The sequence below is a fragment of the Triticum urartu genome, chromosome 2A, assembly GCF_056163025.1.
Source record: "Triticum urartu cultivar PI428250 chromosome 2A, HENAU_Tu73, whole genome shotgun sequence".
In the NCBI taxonomy this organism is placed as follows: Eukaryota; Viridiplantae; Streptophyta; class Magnoliopsida; order Poales; family Poaceae; genus Triticum; species Triticum urartu.
The window spans coordinates 729,983,905-729,999,031 of NC_141874.1; the positions used below are offsets into that span (position 1 = coordinate 729,983,905).

General features: G+C 44.1%; 1 protein-coding gene and 1 long non-coding RNA gene across 2 annotated transcripts; one reads left to right on the forward strand and one right to left on the reverse strand.

The window, feature by feature from the left end:
- Positions 1-1,134: 1,134 nt before the first annotated feature.
- On the forward strand, positions 1,135-2,246 carry LOC125541613 (uncharacterized). Its single transcript, XR_015617617.1, has 4 exons — positions 1,135-1,208; positions 1,359-1,436; positions 1,609-1,686; positions 1,759-2,246. It is a non-coding gene; the product is annotated as an uncharacterized LOC125541613 (long non-coding RNA).
- Positions 2,247-7,985: 5,739 nt separating this feature from the next.
- LOC147987290 (uncharacterized) lies at positions 7,986-14,313 on the reverse strand. The gene is made up of 6 exons (XM_087545209.1): positions 9,235-14,313; positions 8,970-9,143; positions 8,768-8,877; positions 8,617-8,683; positions 8,408-8,513; positions 7,986-8,310 (listed from the first exon to the last, which is right to left on the reverse strand). The coding sequence occupies exons 1-3, from the start codon at positions 11,220-11,222 to the stop codon at positions 8,784-8,786; spliced, it is 2,256 nt and encodes a 751-aa protein (XP_087401335.1). The 5' UTR covers positions 11,223-14,313; the 3' UTR covers positions 7,986-8,310; positions 8,408-8,513; positions 8,617-8,683; positions 8,768-8,783.
- Between the last annotated feature and the right edge of the window lie 814 nt (positions 14,314-15,127).

The following is a 15,127-nucleotide window of genomic DNA, read 5'->3' on the forward strand; positions in this document are numbered from 1 at the left end:
TTATTTCATAAAACAGTTTACACAGAAGAGAATTACAGTGGGAGAGATAGGAGAGGGGGGGGGGGGGGAGGGGGGTGCCGAAGATTACATAAGGTTACAATCTCTCGGCCAGGCTTGACAACATAGCGCCCCAATCTAGGAGCAGCGACTTTCGCAGGGCATTCTTGCATCTTTGAGACCAAAGCTTCAGATCGTCCGCCGCTACCCTAGCAATGTGATGGATGTGAAGGGTTTCGTGTCGAAAGACCTTGGCGTTCCGGCGCTTCCAGGTGTTCCAGAAGATTGCGATGAGGACGGTGGAACGAACTTTGTCCCGCGGGGCCTGATGCCAGATATCCGCGATGTTGCACGGCGACCCCCTATAAAGGGTGTGGAGCTCGTCCCAGAGCAGCCGAAGAGTAGAGCAGCGGAGAAGGAGGTGAGTGATATCCTCGCAGGTGCCGCAGAACGGGCAGGCATCAGAGGAAGCGATTGAGCGACGCAACCTACGCTCATTGGTGTATACTCGATCTTTGTGAGCCAACCACATGAAGATGCGACACTTGTTTGGCGCATAATTTTTCCAGATAGCAGCCGCCATCGGGTCCGGCGGATGCTCGTGCCATATTGCATTATAAGCCAAACTGGTGGTAAGGGCCTTGCCCTCTCGCCTGCAGACCCTGGTGTCGTGCACCTGTGAATCCAAGTTAACTGAAGCCATAATATTACGCAAAGCAACCAATTCATTCTCAGCTACAAGGGATAATCGAGGAGCAAGATCGAGGTTCAGATGGGACAGTACCTATTAGACAGTACCTATTTTTCAAATGGGACATTCCAGTTTGCATGTAGCAGCTGCATGATTTCGCCTTTGTAAACCTCGCCAAGTAAAAAGTTTGCTGTCAGGAATACTAAGACTATATTCGACCGTCTTATTTTCAGAACTAGAAGACAGGCAGCCAGGTCGAATACGGGACAGCAGGTGCAACTTACTCTGTTCTGTGCATGTGCAAATTGTGCCTCATCTTGGATAACCGTCTGACATCCAGAGCTAGCCAAGCCGGTGAGACGAGTGCTCCCCCACCCAGTCACCCACTACTCTGTGTTACATGGTGTTTTAGATGGGTTGCTGATGTGAGTTCAGTTATAGCTCGCAGCAGATGGTGCCCTTGACTGGGATGCGCTTGCACATGCCGTCAGACCGAGACTGGATGCGCGCTCATTCAGAGGTAGTGCAGTTACTTGGGCATAGCTGATACTCGTAGAGCCATCAATTTGATCAAGGCGAGACCATATTCTGAATTTTGGGGCAAGTATATTGTGTACCAAGTTAACTAACGTATTTGCTGACATTGTTCATGGTTTGGACCTCGTTTTAGATGCAGAATCCGAACTGCAAGGCCATGGTGGGCAACTGCTATGATGAATTCATAAAGACATCAGAGCCTCCAATAGTGGTATGTTCATGTTGGTCATCGTATATTCATATGAATGACCGATAAGTTTCACCTAATTGGGCATTTGCATGGCAGGGAGAAGATCTGATTGCCAGTAGCTTGATAAAGTGTTGAGTTTAGTGGTAAATTTGTATTTGGTATGATGTACTAATGTGTAAATTATAAATGTCAGGAGGACAAGAGTGTAAAGAAGGAAGATAGAGATAAGGAAAGGAATGGACGGCAGCTCATGAAGTTGCTCCAGTTCTCTGTATTGTGAACTCCTCTCTCAAATCCCCTCTCAAATCCCTAGTTGATTCACACCAAAATTCGTTTTTTTTAGGGATTCAACATGGCACCAGAGCAATCGGTCCTGGACCCGGATTTGATCTGATTAAGTTTGCTGCTCGTCGTGGTCGTAAGCGGCTGTTCGCCTTTGTGCGTGGCAGCCAAACTTCGCCAAGGTTGCCGTCGTCCTCGTGCGGGGCCGCATCTTCCGGCTGCGCCGCAGTGCCTTTGTGCCGCTGTCCTCCTGGCAGGCGGCATCCTCCTGCTGTTCCGCTCCACGTTGCCTTTGTGCTGCTCCGCTGCCGTCGTCGTGGTGTACAGGTCTGAACTCTAAAGTGTTCCTGTGCTGCACTAAGTAGGAACTGCCACGGACCAGCTGGTATTGCCTTTTCTCTCAATAAGGTAGAAGTGTTTTTAGTCCAGCAGCTTGTGGTGGATTGAATCTTCCTGCTTTGTGGTAACTCCGTGTAGAGAGGATTGAACTGTGTGAAGGATTGTAGCTGTTCGTTTTTTTCCAGAAATACACTAATTGTTCAGTGGTCATGGGAGATACCAGTAGGGATTCCGGTATTGAGAAATTGTGTGAAAGTATGCAGCGTATGATTTCACAGCTGATGGAGCAGGCACAAATAAAGACAAGCAGTACTTCTGAAATTTTGAAGACCCTAGAACCCAATCCTGTCAGGTTAACTGGTCCGGGTGATTTTTTTTAGCTGGTCTCGGAACGCCACATTGATTCTGGAGTCACATGGACTTCAGAAATTTTTGAAGGACGATGAAAAAAAACCAACGGATGTCACACAAGAGCAATGGGATCAAAATCAAAAGCGAGTTATGGTATGGCTGTTGGGGTCGATGGAGAAGACTGTTAGGGAACAAGTTGAAGGGTTTCAGTCTGCAGCTGAGGTGTGGACAAGCATTGAGAAACAGTTCTCAGGAAAATCGAACAAGATGCAAGTCAGTAGGATTTTCCATGAATTGAGGCAGATCAAGCAAGAGCAGAAGACAGTGACTGAATTTGCGGGAGAAATCAAGAAACTCTATAGAGACCTGGAGTATTTTAGACCATTTAAGGCACATGATCCCAGGGACGTACCCCTCCTTCGAGAGTGGTTTGAACCATTGTTGGTTCAGACTTTTCTTGATGGTCTGAACTCAGAGTTCAATCTCCGTTCCCAACTCATACAAGCCACAGCAGATTGGCCTACATTGGATCAAGCCATCTCAAGTATACTTGAGGAAGAAACACGGCTGGCCAATCAGATCACATCTTCACAAACAAATGTTGATAGCAGAGCTGCACTATCTTCAGTTAAGCAAATTCAGTCTCCTGGTACTTCAAGAAATGAGCAAGCAAATGCTACTAGATTCGACTACACGAGAAAGCCTAAGATGGTGTGTGACCACTGTAAAAAAACCAGGCCATTTGAAGAAGAGTTGTTTTGATATAGTTGGTTATCCTCCTGGATGGCAACCGAAACAATTTAACAGATTCACTAGTGGCGGTAGTAATGCAAGAAGACCAGATCGAGCTCATCTTACTTTATTTGGGGGAGAACGGTCTGCTGTAACAGCCCAAGCACTTGAAGAATTTAAAGGCAAACTTATGGCAAATACTTCAGAAGGCCCTGCTGAAGCTACATCTGATGCTCATTCTGGGAAAGGTACGAAGAATTTTTTAACATCTTGGATAATTGATTCAGGGGCCACAAATCACATGACAGGCTCATCTAAGAACTTTTCATCATATACCCCTTGTTCTGGAAGGGATAGGGTACGCATAGCTGATGGATCCTTAGCTCCGATAATGGGTTATGGGAACGTTAATTGTACTCCATCTCTGTCCTTAAGCCCAGTCTTGCATGTCCCTAATTTGCCAGTGGACCTCTTGTCAGTTAGTTCAATTACAAACTCACGTAATTGCAAGGCATCCTTCGACCCTCACTCATGTACATTTCAGGATCTGAAGACAAGAAGAAATCTTGGGACTGGAATTGAGCACGACGGCCTCTACTACCTTACCAATGCCTCGTCTCCATCTCCATATGCCCTCAGTATGATGAATAGCTTGACCACTGATGAATTTCTACTGATGCATTATAGACTAGGGCATCTGTCATTCCAAGCCCTTGGTCGCATGTTTCCATCTCAAGTTAAAAATTATTGTAAGGAGAAGCTTTTGTGTGATGTGTGTGAACTGGCTAAACACACTAGAACCAATTATCCTAGTAGTAATGAGAGAAGTAAGATACCTTTTGATGTGGTGCATTCGGATGTATGGGGTCCATCAGTTGTAACTGCCCTCACAGGGGATAGATATTATGTGACCTTCATTGATGGTTTTAGTAGGTGCACATGGCTGTACCTCCTAAAGCATAAATCTGAAGTTCTCCTTGCATTCAAAGATTTTTTTTAATATGGTGCGTAACCAGTTTGGCATGAATGTGAAAATATTACGCTCCGATAATGGTACCGAATATATCAATGGTAAATTTAGTAATTTCTTGTCTTCTTATGGTATTATACATCAAACAACTTGTGTGAATACTGCAGAACAAAATGGGGTGGCAGAGAGAAAGAATAGACATCTACTGGAAGTTGCTCGAGCTCTCATGTTTATGATGAATGTGCCAAAATTCCTTTGGGGAGAAGCGGTCAAAACTGTTGCCTATCTAATAAACCGTATGCCTTCTAGAGTTCTGGGCCATAAGACTCCTATTGAATGTTTGTATGGCTCTAACTCATTTATTGTGCCACCAAAAATATTTGGATGTACCTGTTTTGTTCATGATTACAGGAGTTCAGCAGGAAAACTTGATCCAAGAGCCGTCAAATGTATCTTTGTGGGCTATTCTTCCACAAAAAAGGGATATCGGTGTTGGTCGCCTACTGAAAGGAGATTCTTTGTGAGTATGGATGTTACCTTTCACGAAAAAGAACCATTCTATTCCTTAAAAGGGAATGACAATGGTACAGGCAACAAGGGGGAGAATATCATAGGAGAAAGCAATGATAGGGGAACTGTAATAATACCTATTGGGGATATCATACGCTCAGAAGATGAAATCGAGGGGGAGGAAACTACCAATACAAATGTAGAAGGTGATAATACATTAATATCTGAAGCGTATGAAAATCTTTCAGGTCAAGAGGAGATGGAAACAGAAGATGGGGAAGGTGTACCTCAGGAAGTTGATGAAGAAGTTGTGAATCAATCACAAGTACTAGAGGAGGCACCAACAAGTGAAGAAATGGCCCATGATGAGGGTGATGTTGAAGGTACTGAAACCCATATACCATCCTCTAGTACTCAAATAAATGATGAGCCAATTGCCTTACGAAAGAAAAAAAGAAAAGTAGATGTACCCGCGCGTCTGAAGGATTGTGTTGGATATAAACATGATCTTGCAAAATTTGTTTCGTATGACAGGTGTACTTCCTTTTTTAGGAGCTTTATTGCATCCTTGGATTCCATATCAGTACCTAAAGATTGGAAGGATGCAGTGAATGATCCTAAATGGAAAGCAGCAATGTTGGAGGAAATGTATGCTCTAGAAAAGAATAATACATGGCAATTGGTAGAATGGCCGAAGGGCAAGGAACCAGTCGGATGCAAATGGGTTTATAGCATTAAGTGTAACCCTGAAGGTAAAATAGAAAGGTATAAAGCTCGGTTGGTGGCCAAAGGCTACACACAGACTCGCGGTGTTGATTATGAGGAAAAATTTGCCCCTGTAGCAAAAATGAATACAGTAAGAACTTTGATATCTTGTGCAGCTAATCTTGGATGGAATTTGTTTCAGATGGATGTAAAAAATGCATTCTTACATGGAGACCTTCAGGAGGAAATTTATATGCATATACCACCAGGTTTCAACACGGTACAAACTGAAGGAAAGGTCTTGAAACTCCGCCGTTCACTGTATGGCCTAAAACAATCTCCTCGTGCGTGGTTCGGTCGGTTTAGAAAAGCTATGCTGAAATTGGGTTTCAGCCAGAGCAATGCCGACCATACTTTATTTTATAAAAGATGTGGTGGAAAATTGACGATATTAATTGTCTATGTTGATGATATTGTTATTATAGGAGATGATGATCAAGGTATTGAAAGAGTGAAGCAACATTTGAGGAACGAGTTCGAAGTCAAGGATCTAGGAGAAATGAGGTACTTTCTTGGAATTGAAGTCTCACGAAGCTCAAGAGGTATCTATCTATCTCAAAGAAAATATGTGCTAGATCTGTTGTCAGAAACTGGTATGTCTGGGTGTCGTCCAGCATTAACACCAATTGAACAAAACCACCGATTGACTAGTGAGTCAGGGGAACCTGTTGACCGGGAACAATATCAGAGACTTGTTGGCCGTTTGATCTATTTATCGCATACTCGTCCTGATATAGCTTTTGCCGTAAGCGTGGCGAGCCAGTTTATGCATAGTCCTAAAACTCACCACATGGATGCAGTAAATCGAATCATTCGGTATTTAAAGGGGTGCCCAGGTCGAGGTTTATTGTATAAGTCAAGTGGCAATTTACAAATAGAATGTTATACTGATGCTGATTGGGCCGGTTCATTAGATGATAGAAGGTCTACGTCAGGATACTGTACGTTTGTTGGAGGAAACATAGTTACTTGGCGTAGTAAGAAACAAAATGTTGTTGCAAGGTCCACTGCAGAAGCAGAATTCAGAGCTATGGCTCATGGAGTATGTGAAGTCTTATGGCTAAAAATCATACTGATGGAGTTGGGTCTATTCCAGGCAAGACCATTGATGATGTATTGTGATAATAAGGCTGCGCTAGATATAGCACATAACCCGGTTCAACATTGTAGAACAAAGCACATAGAAATTGACCAACACTTTATCAAAGAGAAACTTGACCAAGGAATAATATGTATGCATTATGTGAGCTCTTCAAACCAACTAGCGGATATTTTGACCAAAGGTCTCGTTGAAAAAGTGTTTTCTAGCTTATGTAGCAAGATGGGGTTATATGATGTGTTTGCCCCATCTTGAGGGGGAGTGTTGAGTTTAGTGGTAAATTTGTATTTGGTATGATGTACTAATGTGTAAATTATAAATGTCAGGAGGACAAGAGTGTAAAGAAGGAAGATAGAGATAAGGAAAGGAATGGACGGCAGCTCATGAAGTTGCTCCAGTTCTCTGTATTGTGAACTCCTCTCTCAAATCCCCTCTCAAATCCCTAGTTGATTCACACCAAAATTCGTTTCTTTTTGAGGGATTCAACATAAAGAACCCCGGCAGTACCATTGTGCCTTGTGGTGGTTACATTGCCAAGAAGGAAGATTCGGTTGCCGCAGCTGCAGCTCGCCAATCTGCACCTGGCCTTAGGGCTTAGGGTGGAGTTTGGATCAGCACCTGACCATGTTATGCGAGCACTGTTTCAAGGTTTGGTTCTTGCTCTGCGAATTGTTGGAGAGGCAGTAAAACTAGATTGCACTAGTAGATAAATCACCATTAGCCCCGGTTGGTAAGGGCCTTTTGTCCCGGTTCCTGAACCGGGACTAAAGGGTCGTTACTAATGCCCTAGCCCTTTAGTCCGGTTCAGTCCAGAACCGGGTCGTTACTAATGCCCTAGCCCTTTAATCCGGTTCAGTCCAGAATCGGGACAGATGGGCCTCCACGTGGCCAGTGCGTCGAGCCCAGGCAGGAGGGCCTTTGGTCCCGGTTGGTGGCACCAACCGGGATCAATAGGCATCCACGCGTCAGCATTTCAGGGGCTAGGGTTTTTGTTTTTTTTGAAAGGGGGGTTGGGGGTTTTGGGGGGTTAATTTAGGTGTTATATATATATATAGTTACTATTCATCACTCAGGGTGCAGGATAAGTTATTCTTCACCCGAGGTAATCTTAAGATCATTTCATAATTAAATTACGTTTTGAATTCAAATAGTTACATTCCTATTGATTCATTACATAAAATTTGACATAAGAAAATAAAAATATAGGTCATAAGACAAGAAAATTTACAGTTTATGTGTATTTTAGACTATATTTTTATGTTTGTAATTTTACATAACATAAAATATTTTTTATGGCGATTATATATCTTCTTACGGTCCTTTTTGCGTTGGAATAAGACAAAACTTACGGAACATAAAATTACGGTGCATTGATGGTAAAATAGAGGGGGTGAAGAATAACTATTCCTCACCCAGGGTGACGAATATTGTGTTAGCTAGTTAATTAATAGAGAGAAGTGTCCTCTCTTATGTCCGTGCTTGGTCGACGCCACGTACTATACATACGTATAGAGAAGACTAGACACGCTAGCTAGCTAGTAAGCAAACGAAGGAAATAGAAGATTGTCATGCACACATATGCATATAGAGAGAAGTGATATCGACCACCTCTCCTTCTCCGAGAGATTGGTCGAACAACAAGTTCTCGTATATCTATCCAACACTACCGGCTATATATATACAATAATGATCTCTTACAATATAATCTCCTAATTATATACGAACACAGGGTCCACATGGTATTCTCCGTCTTCAGCGATCACGTGGTCAAGGAAGAATGCCGCCAATTCCTCTTGAATTGCTCGCATACGATCTGGTGGTAGGAGTTCATCCCGCATCCGAAAGATCTAATTTGAATAAGGGGGTCAATAAATATATATATGAATAAATGAAACTCAACACAAATGATGGTAATAAAATAAAATTGTGAATATTATTGCTTACACATTTCATATTGTTCTTCAGTGTACCCCCGTTCACAGGTCGTGTAGCGGATGGACTCGCAAACGTAGTATCCACAGAAATCATTCCCTTGATCCTGCCACAACCACTTTACAAGAAATAGAGGTCAATCAAACTGATAAGCAAGCATGCCAAGTGGTATTGATGAAACTAGCGCTTGAATCACTACGAGAATGCCAAATGGTACTTACTTTCAGGTATCTAAATTGCAGCTTCTTCGGCAGTCCCGGAGCTTTTCTGGTGAATTTTCTCCAAACCCTGCCAGAGAAAAGAAAACAATTACTTGATATCAAGAAATGAACAAAGTTGCTGATATGGTGGATAATGATCGATTTAACTTACTTCTCGAGGATTTCAGTCATGTCCGCATACTCCTGGGGATCTTTTCGTCTCGAGTCAAGACGGTTACTAGTCCCTGCTCAAGCTTAATCTCTAGGAAAATATAGTGGAAACTGCGCACGCATGCATAACTCATCAATTACATTACTATAACCTGGACTAATATATAAGGGAAACCGAATATGCACAAGACAGTAACACTCACTTGAAGTTGTAAGGAAAGAGTATTATATCTTTGTTTTCATTTATTTTGAACGATCGTAGCAAGTTGGCCTCGGTATCTTCGTCATAAAATTTAACCTTAGTTGCATCTATAAGATTTGTGTTAATGAACCCAATATCACCAACTTGTCTTTTCTTCAATTCGGCGATCTTCAATCTGCATAATATAGTGAGGATAATTATAAATACATGCAATGAAAGAGCTGACCTATATAGAGAGACTTAATGACAGAAGTAGTAGTACTTACAGACAGTAGCAGGTGACCGTTGCTTTATCGAGGGCCCTTTGATTGAAAAACTGGAAGAACTCCTCAAATGGATAATTCAACAGTTCAATTCCAACGAGGTCATGCTCCTCTCTAACTCTCAGCGTCAAAGTATTCCTCCTCCCAGACTCTCTGCAGGTTTTCATGTACCAATCATGCAATCTTCGCATCATCGTTGATAGAGATCTTTCATCATTGACGAGAGGCTTCCCGTACTCGAATCTGTGTACCGCCTCCACCTCCAAGAAATCATAAACAACATCGTCGGGCAGGTAATCTCCAAGATTGCTATAACCGGGCACCATCCTCGGATCATTAGCGACGATGTTGCTAGGCACCTTGAGCGGGGGGCACGATTGGTTCGCTTGTTCGCCGAGCTGGGCAATTTGTTTCCCAGCTCGTCGTTCTTTCATCCTTTGATCACTGACAGTACTTCCCGACCGCTCCGCTTCGACAAATGTCTTTCCAATAATGCGCTCGTAGTTGCCTTTCGGCGGAGACTTTGGTGGTTTTCTCAGGGCAGCCAGAGTGCGCTTCGCTTTCACCGGATCTACCTTCTCCTTCGGAGGTGGATGTCTCTGTGCTTTCAACCCTTGAAACCAGTCCTTCACTTCGGTTCGCGCGATCTTCGTGTTCTCCTCCGGGGTCATCTCGTATGATAACTTCTCTGGAGTCTTCAGAGAAGGACCGGATCTGTATTTCCTCCCGCCTCTGGTTGTACTGCTAGACGCCGGCAGAGCAGACGGAGCGGCTGTCTTCTTTGCTTGCTTAGGCAGAGGAGAAGGACTACGACGCGCCAGAGCAGCCGGAGCGGTGGCGGGTCTCTTCCGCCCTTGCTGACGAGGCAGAGAAGGAGGAGGCTGCTGGCTGCTCGGGCGCGCCGGCGTAGGCGGAGAAGGAGGCGGAGTGCCGCCACGCGCCGGAGAAGGAGCCGGCCGAGTGCCCTGATCGTCACTCGCCGGAGGAGGAGGCGGTGGAGGAGGCAGAGTGCCCTGACTCGCCGGAGGAGGAGGAGGAGGCGGAGGCATCCAGTTCGAAAGGTTGATGAGCTCCTTCCGCCATAGGCATGAAGTCTTTAGAGCAGAACCCAACCTAGTCTCCCCTTCACCGGTAGGGTGGTCAAGCTGGAGGTCCTCAAATCCCTCCGTTATTTCATCCACCATCACCCTAGCATATCCTTCTGGAATCGGCCGGCAGTGAAAAGTTGCGTCGGGTTCAGTAGGATAAACAGAGCCAACAACCGCCTTGACCTTCAAATTCATCCATTGCGTCATAAGGTGGCAATTTTGAGATTCCATGATAGCATCCACGGGATAGTTGGCAGGAACCGTCAAGACATGCTCCGGCTGAAGCAGCTCGATGGAAGCCACGCTGCTTCTCCGCTGAGATGGCGGGATAGCTTCGGGGGAAGCTTCGGCAGTTCGTTTGCTACGATTTGCTTCTCGTTCCTCTATCGCTTGTACCCTTGCGTGCAGTGCCTGCAGTTGAGTCTGTTGTACTTTCTTCCTCCTCTCCTGGCATTTGTAACCGCCTGCGTCCGGAAAACTAGCCTTCCACGGAATGGAGCTTGGCGTGCCTCGTGTTCGTCTAGGGTGCTCAGGATTCCCGAGGGCCATTGTGAGCTCGTCATTCTCTCTGTCTGGAACGAACGTCCCTTGCTGCGCTGCATCGATATAGTGATGAAGCCTCTTGACTGGTATTTCCATTTGCTCGTCCGTCCAAATGCACTTCCCTGATATAGGGTCCAAGGTTCCGCCAGCCCCGAAGAACCAAGTCCGACAACGGTATGGCCAGTTCATTGTCTCTGGTTCGATCCCATTATTAAGCAGATCATTCTCAGCCTTGGCCCACTTAGGTCGGGCTTTGAGGTAGCCACCTGACCCCGTGCGATGGTGATGCTTCTTCTTTGCAGCATTTTTCTTGTTTGTCGCCGACATCTTCTTACTCTTTTCCGATGTCTTGTGGGCCATAAATGCGGGCTAGTGATCTCTGATCTTCTCATATTTGCCCTTGAATTCTGGTGTCTCTTCTTTGTCGACAAACCTATTCGGGTCTTTCTTCCACCTCCTGAATAGGTCTCCCATCTTCTTAAGAGCAAAAGACTTGATTAATTGTTCTTTAACTGGCTTCTCCGGATCATCCTCTGGCGGTAGGGTGAAATTTGACTTCAGCTCAGTCCAAAGATCATTTTTCTGCATATCATTGACATAAGACACCTCAGGGTCTTCTTTAGCCAGCTTTAACCATTGCTGGATGCTGATCGGGATCTTGTCCCTAACCAGAACCCCGCACTGAGCAACAAATGTGTTCTTTGTCCGGATGGGTTCAATCGGTTGGCCGTCGCGCGCGATTGCTATGATCTCAAACCTTTCATCCGAGCTCAACTTTTTCTTCGGGCCTCGTCTCTTTACCGAAGTTGTGCTCGATCTGGAGGGCTAGAAAAAAGAAGAAAGACGAGAGTTAATTAATATGTGTACATACCAAAACAATGAATGCATCAATTAGCTAGTCAGCACAGGCTTAACTAATATATCACGGTCTCCTTCTTGCACCGTCATTGGGTCACCGGAGCCGTCCTCACGGTCTCCTTCTTGCACCGGTATTGGGTCACCGGAGCCATCATAATCATAGACAGCTGCTTCTTCACCCTCTCCTTCCAGACCATCGGTCTCGTTGAGAAACAACGAGCAGACGACATCACTTCCTTGTGCGATTATGTCCCCCAACAACGCTTCTTGTGCTTCGTCTCGGGGGTGTCCATAGTTTCGACAAATATTTACAAAATGGCAATTATTATTCAAACATGACAGATAGATATATTAGTGGCAAACGTAGAACTAGCTAGCTAATCACAGTAAGGAATCATATTAATTAGTGGCATCGACGCTACTTCTCTAGGGTTTTGGGTGGCCTCGACAACGCTTCAAGGGTTTGGGGTGACCTCGAGAATGCTTCAAGGAGGGGGTAATATCGACAACGACAACATACATACACGGGAAAATAATGTTATCGGGGAGGGGGTATATCGACCCCCCCCCGTGTTGAAGCTATCGGGAGGGGGTATATCGACAACAACGACATACGTACATGGGAAAATAATATTATCGGGAAGGGGGTATATTGACCCCCCCCCCCACGTGTTGAAGTTATCGGGAGGGGGTATATCGACCCCCCCACGTGTTGAAGTTATCGAGAGGGGTTTATATCGACAACAACGACATACGTACATGGGAAAATAATATTATCGAGGAGGGGGTATATCGACCCCCCCCCCACGTGTTGAAGTTATCGGGAGGGGTTTATATCGACAACAACGACATACGTACATGGGAAAATAATATTATCGAGGAGGGGGTATGTCGACCCCCCCCCCACGTGTTGAAGTTATCGGGAGGGGGTATATCGACCCCCCCTCGTGTTGAAGTTATCGGGAGGGGGTATATCGACCCCCCCTCGTTTATAAGCGCTGTTGCGCCTTCCCTCTCGAGCTCCTTTCAATTGCAGGCTTTCGGGCCTAACCGTGCGCTGTATGCCTGTGGGCCTACTAGGCCTCCTACGGGCCTGAATCCTGGCCCATGGTAGGGTTTCTAGTCGTATTCAGGCCGTGGGGGCCCAGTAGGTGGCACTTTTTTTTTCTTTGTTGCTTTATTTATTTTATTTTGTTTCTACTTACAACAAAATACTTATTGTTGCTATTTTTATTTTTTTCCAGTTTTTTTGTTTTGTTTTCTGCATTATTTATTTTCTTTTGTTTTTTGCTTTATTTTTTAATTCTTTTTTCTTTTAGTTTTAGAAAAATTATAAACTTTCTGTTAGTGCCATTAGTTTCCAAATTTGAAAACACTTTTTTGTTTTTTTTGTTTTCTTTGTTGCTTTATTTATTTTATTTTGTTTCTACTTATAACAAAATACTTATTGTTGCTATTTTTATTTTTTCAGTTTTTTTGTTTTATTTTCTGCATTATTTATTTTCTTTTGTTTTTTGCTTTATTTTTTAATTATTTTTTCTTTTAGGTCAGCAAAATTATAAACTTTCTGTTAATGCCATTATTTTTCAAATTTGAAAACACTTTTGTTTTCTTTGTTGCTTTATTTATTTTATTTTATTTCTACTTACAACAAAATACTTATTGTTGCTATTTTTATTTTTTCTAGTTTTTTTGTTTTGTTTTCTGCATTATTTATTTTCTTTTGTTTTTGCTTTATTTTTTAATTCTTTTTGCTTTTAGGTCAGCAAAATTATAAACTTTCTGTTAGTGTCATTAGTTTCAGAAAAATTATAAACTTTCTGTTAGTGCCATTAGTTTTCAAATTTGAATAGTTAAAATTTGAATTCTTTAAAATTTGTGTGAATCACAAGTTTGTGATTAACTTTACTAAAAAATGAACATAGATGCGCCTATAGAGAAAATTTAACCTAAATTCATAATAAATTTCTATGAATTTCAGAGAAATTCACTATGAATTTAGGTCAAATTCCCTATATAGGGGCATCTATTTTCACTTTAAGAGGAGCTCAACAAGGCAGAGAGGGACGAGCTTATAAACCGGTGTGAGCGTCCTTCGGTTGGCGAGGTGGGACTAAACTCTGACCGCAACGAGGACCAACCCTTTAGTCCCGGTTTGTGGCACAAACCGGGACTAATGGTCATGGGCCAGGGGCGAGGTGGTTGGAATTTCTGGCTCACATACCTCCTAGATAAATAAAATCTATGTCACGTTGGTCGGCATAATTTTCATAAACAATAAATGAACCAATAGTTATAAAGATAATATATACCACATCCGAATCATAGACAGGACGAGGGCTGACGGGGGCGGATACCAAAACCATCGCACTATATAAGATGCAATAATAAAAGTAAGAAAATAATACAAGTATCTATCTAAACATACAAGTAAGAATATTTTTCCTTTCAGAAAGAAGATAAGAACAAGAGGCTCACCACGGTGGTGCCGGCGATGAGCTTGGCGCGGGTGATCGACGGCGGTGAAGACGGAGACGGGGCGTGACGGACCGCTAAACCTAGACAAATATTGAGGAAAATGAAGTTTGGAGGTCGAGCTTGAAGAGGAGAAAGCTTAAGTAGTGTGGCTCGGGCATTCCATCGAACACCTTGTGTGCATAGGAGGTGAGCTAGAGCACCACCAAGCCCTCTCCCCCTCGGCGGCCAGAAAAAACAGAGCAGTGTGCTCTGCTCTTACGCGAGGGGGTATATATAGGCACATCATTGGTCCCAGTTGGTGGCATGAACCGGGACTAAAGGGGAGCCTTTAGTCCCGGTTCAAGGGGAGCCTTTAGTCCCGGTTCATGCCACCAACCGGGACCCTTTAGTCCCGGTTCATGCCACCAACCGGGACCAATGATGGTGGGCCAGGAGCGAGGCCCATTGGTTCCGGTTCGTCCCACCGACCGGGACCAAAAGGTCCAGACAAACCGGGACCAATGGCCCACGTGGCCCGGCCGGCACCCTGGGCTCACGAACCGGGTCCAATGCCCCCATGGGTCCCGGTTCTGAACTGAACCGGGACTAATGGGCTGACCCGGCCTGGACCTTTGCTTCCTTTTCTACTAGTGTTGCTTATCAGTTCTTCCCGTTTCTAGTAAAGGTCATGTCAGCCAAGGGCTATTAGAGTTCAACCACTTCCGAGGGTTCCACACCATGAAATTGTGCAGGTTGCCTTAACTTCAACATTAAATTGTCCTAAATACTTTTTTTGGCCATGTTTTGTTATCTGCATAGTTTCCCTCTTTGCTTTGATACAAGACTGATTAGTCCGTTCACTTGATTCAGGAGCTATCATGTGATGGGCCCTTTATGCCGTTTTCTGTCAGGTCAGTTACTTGTCCTAAAATGCACAACAGATTCTGATG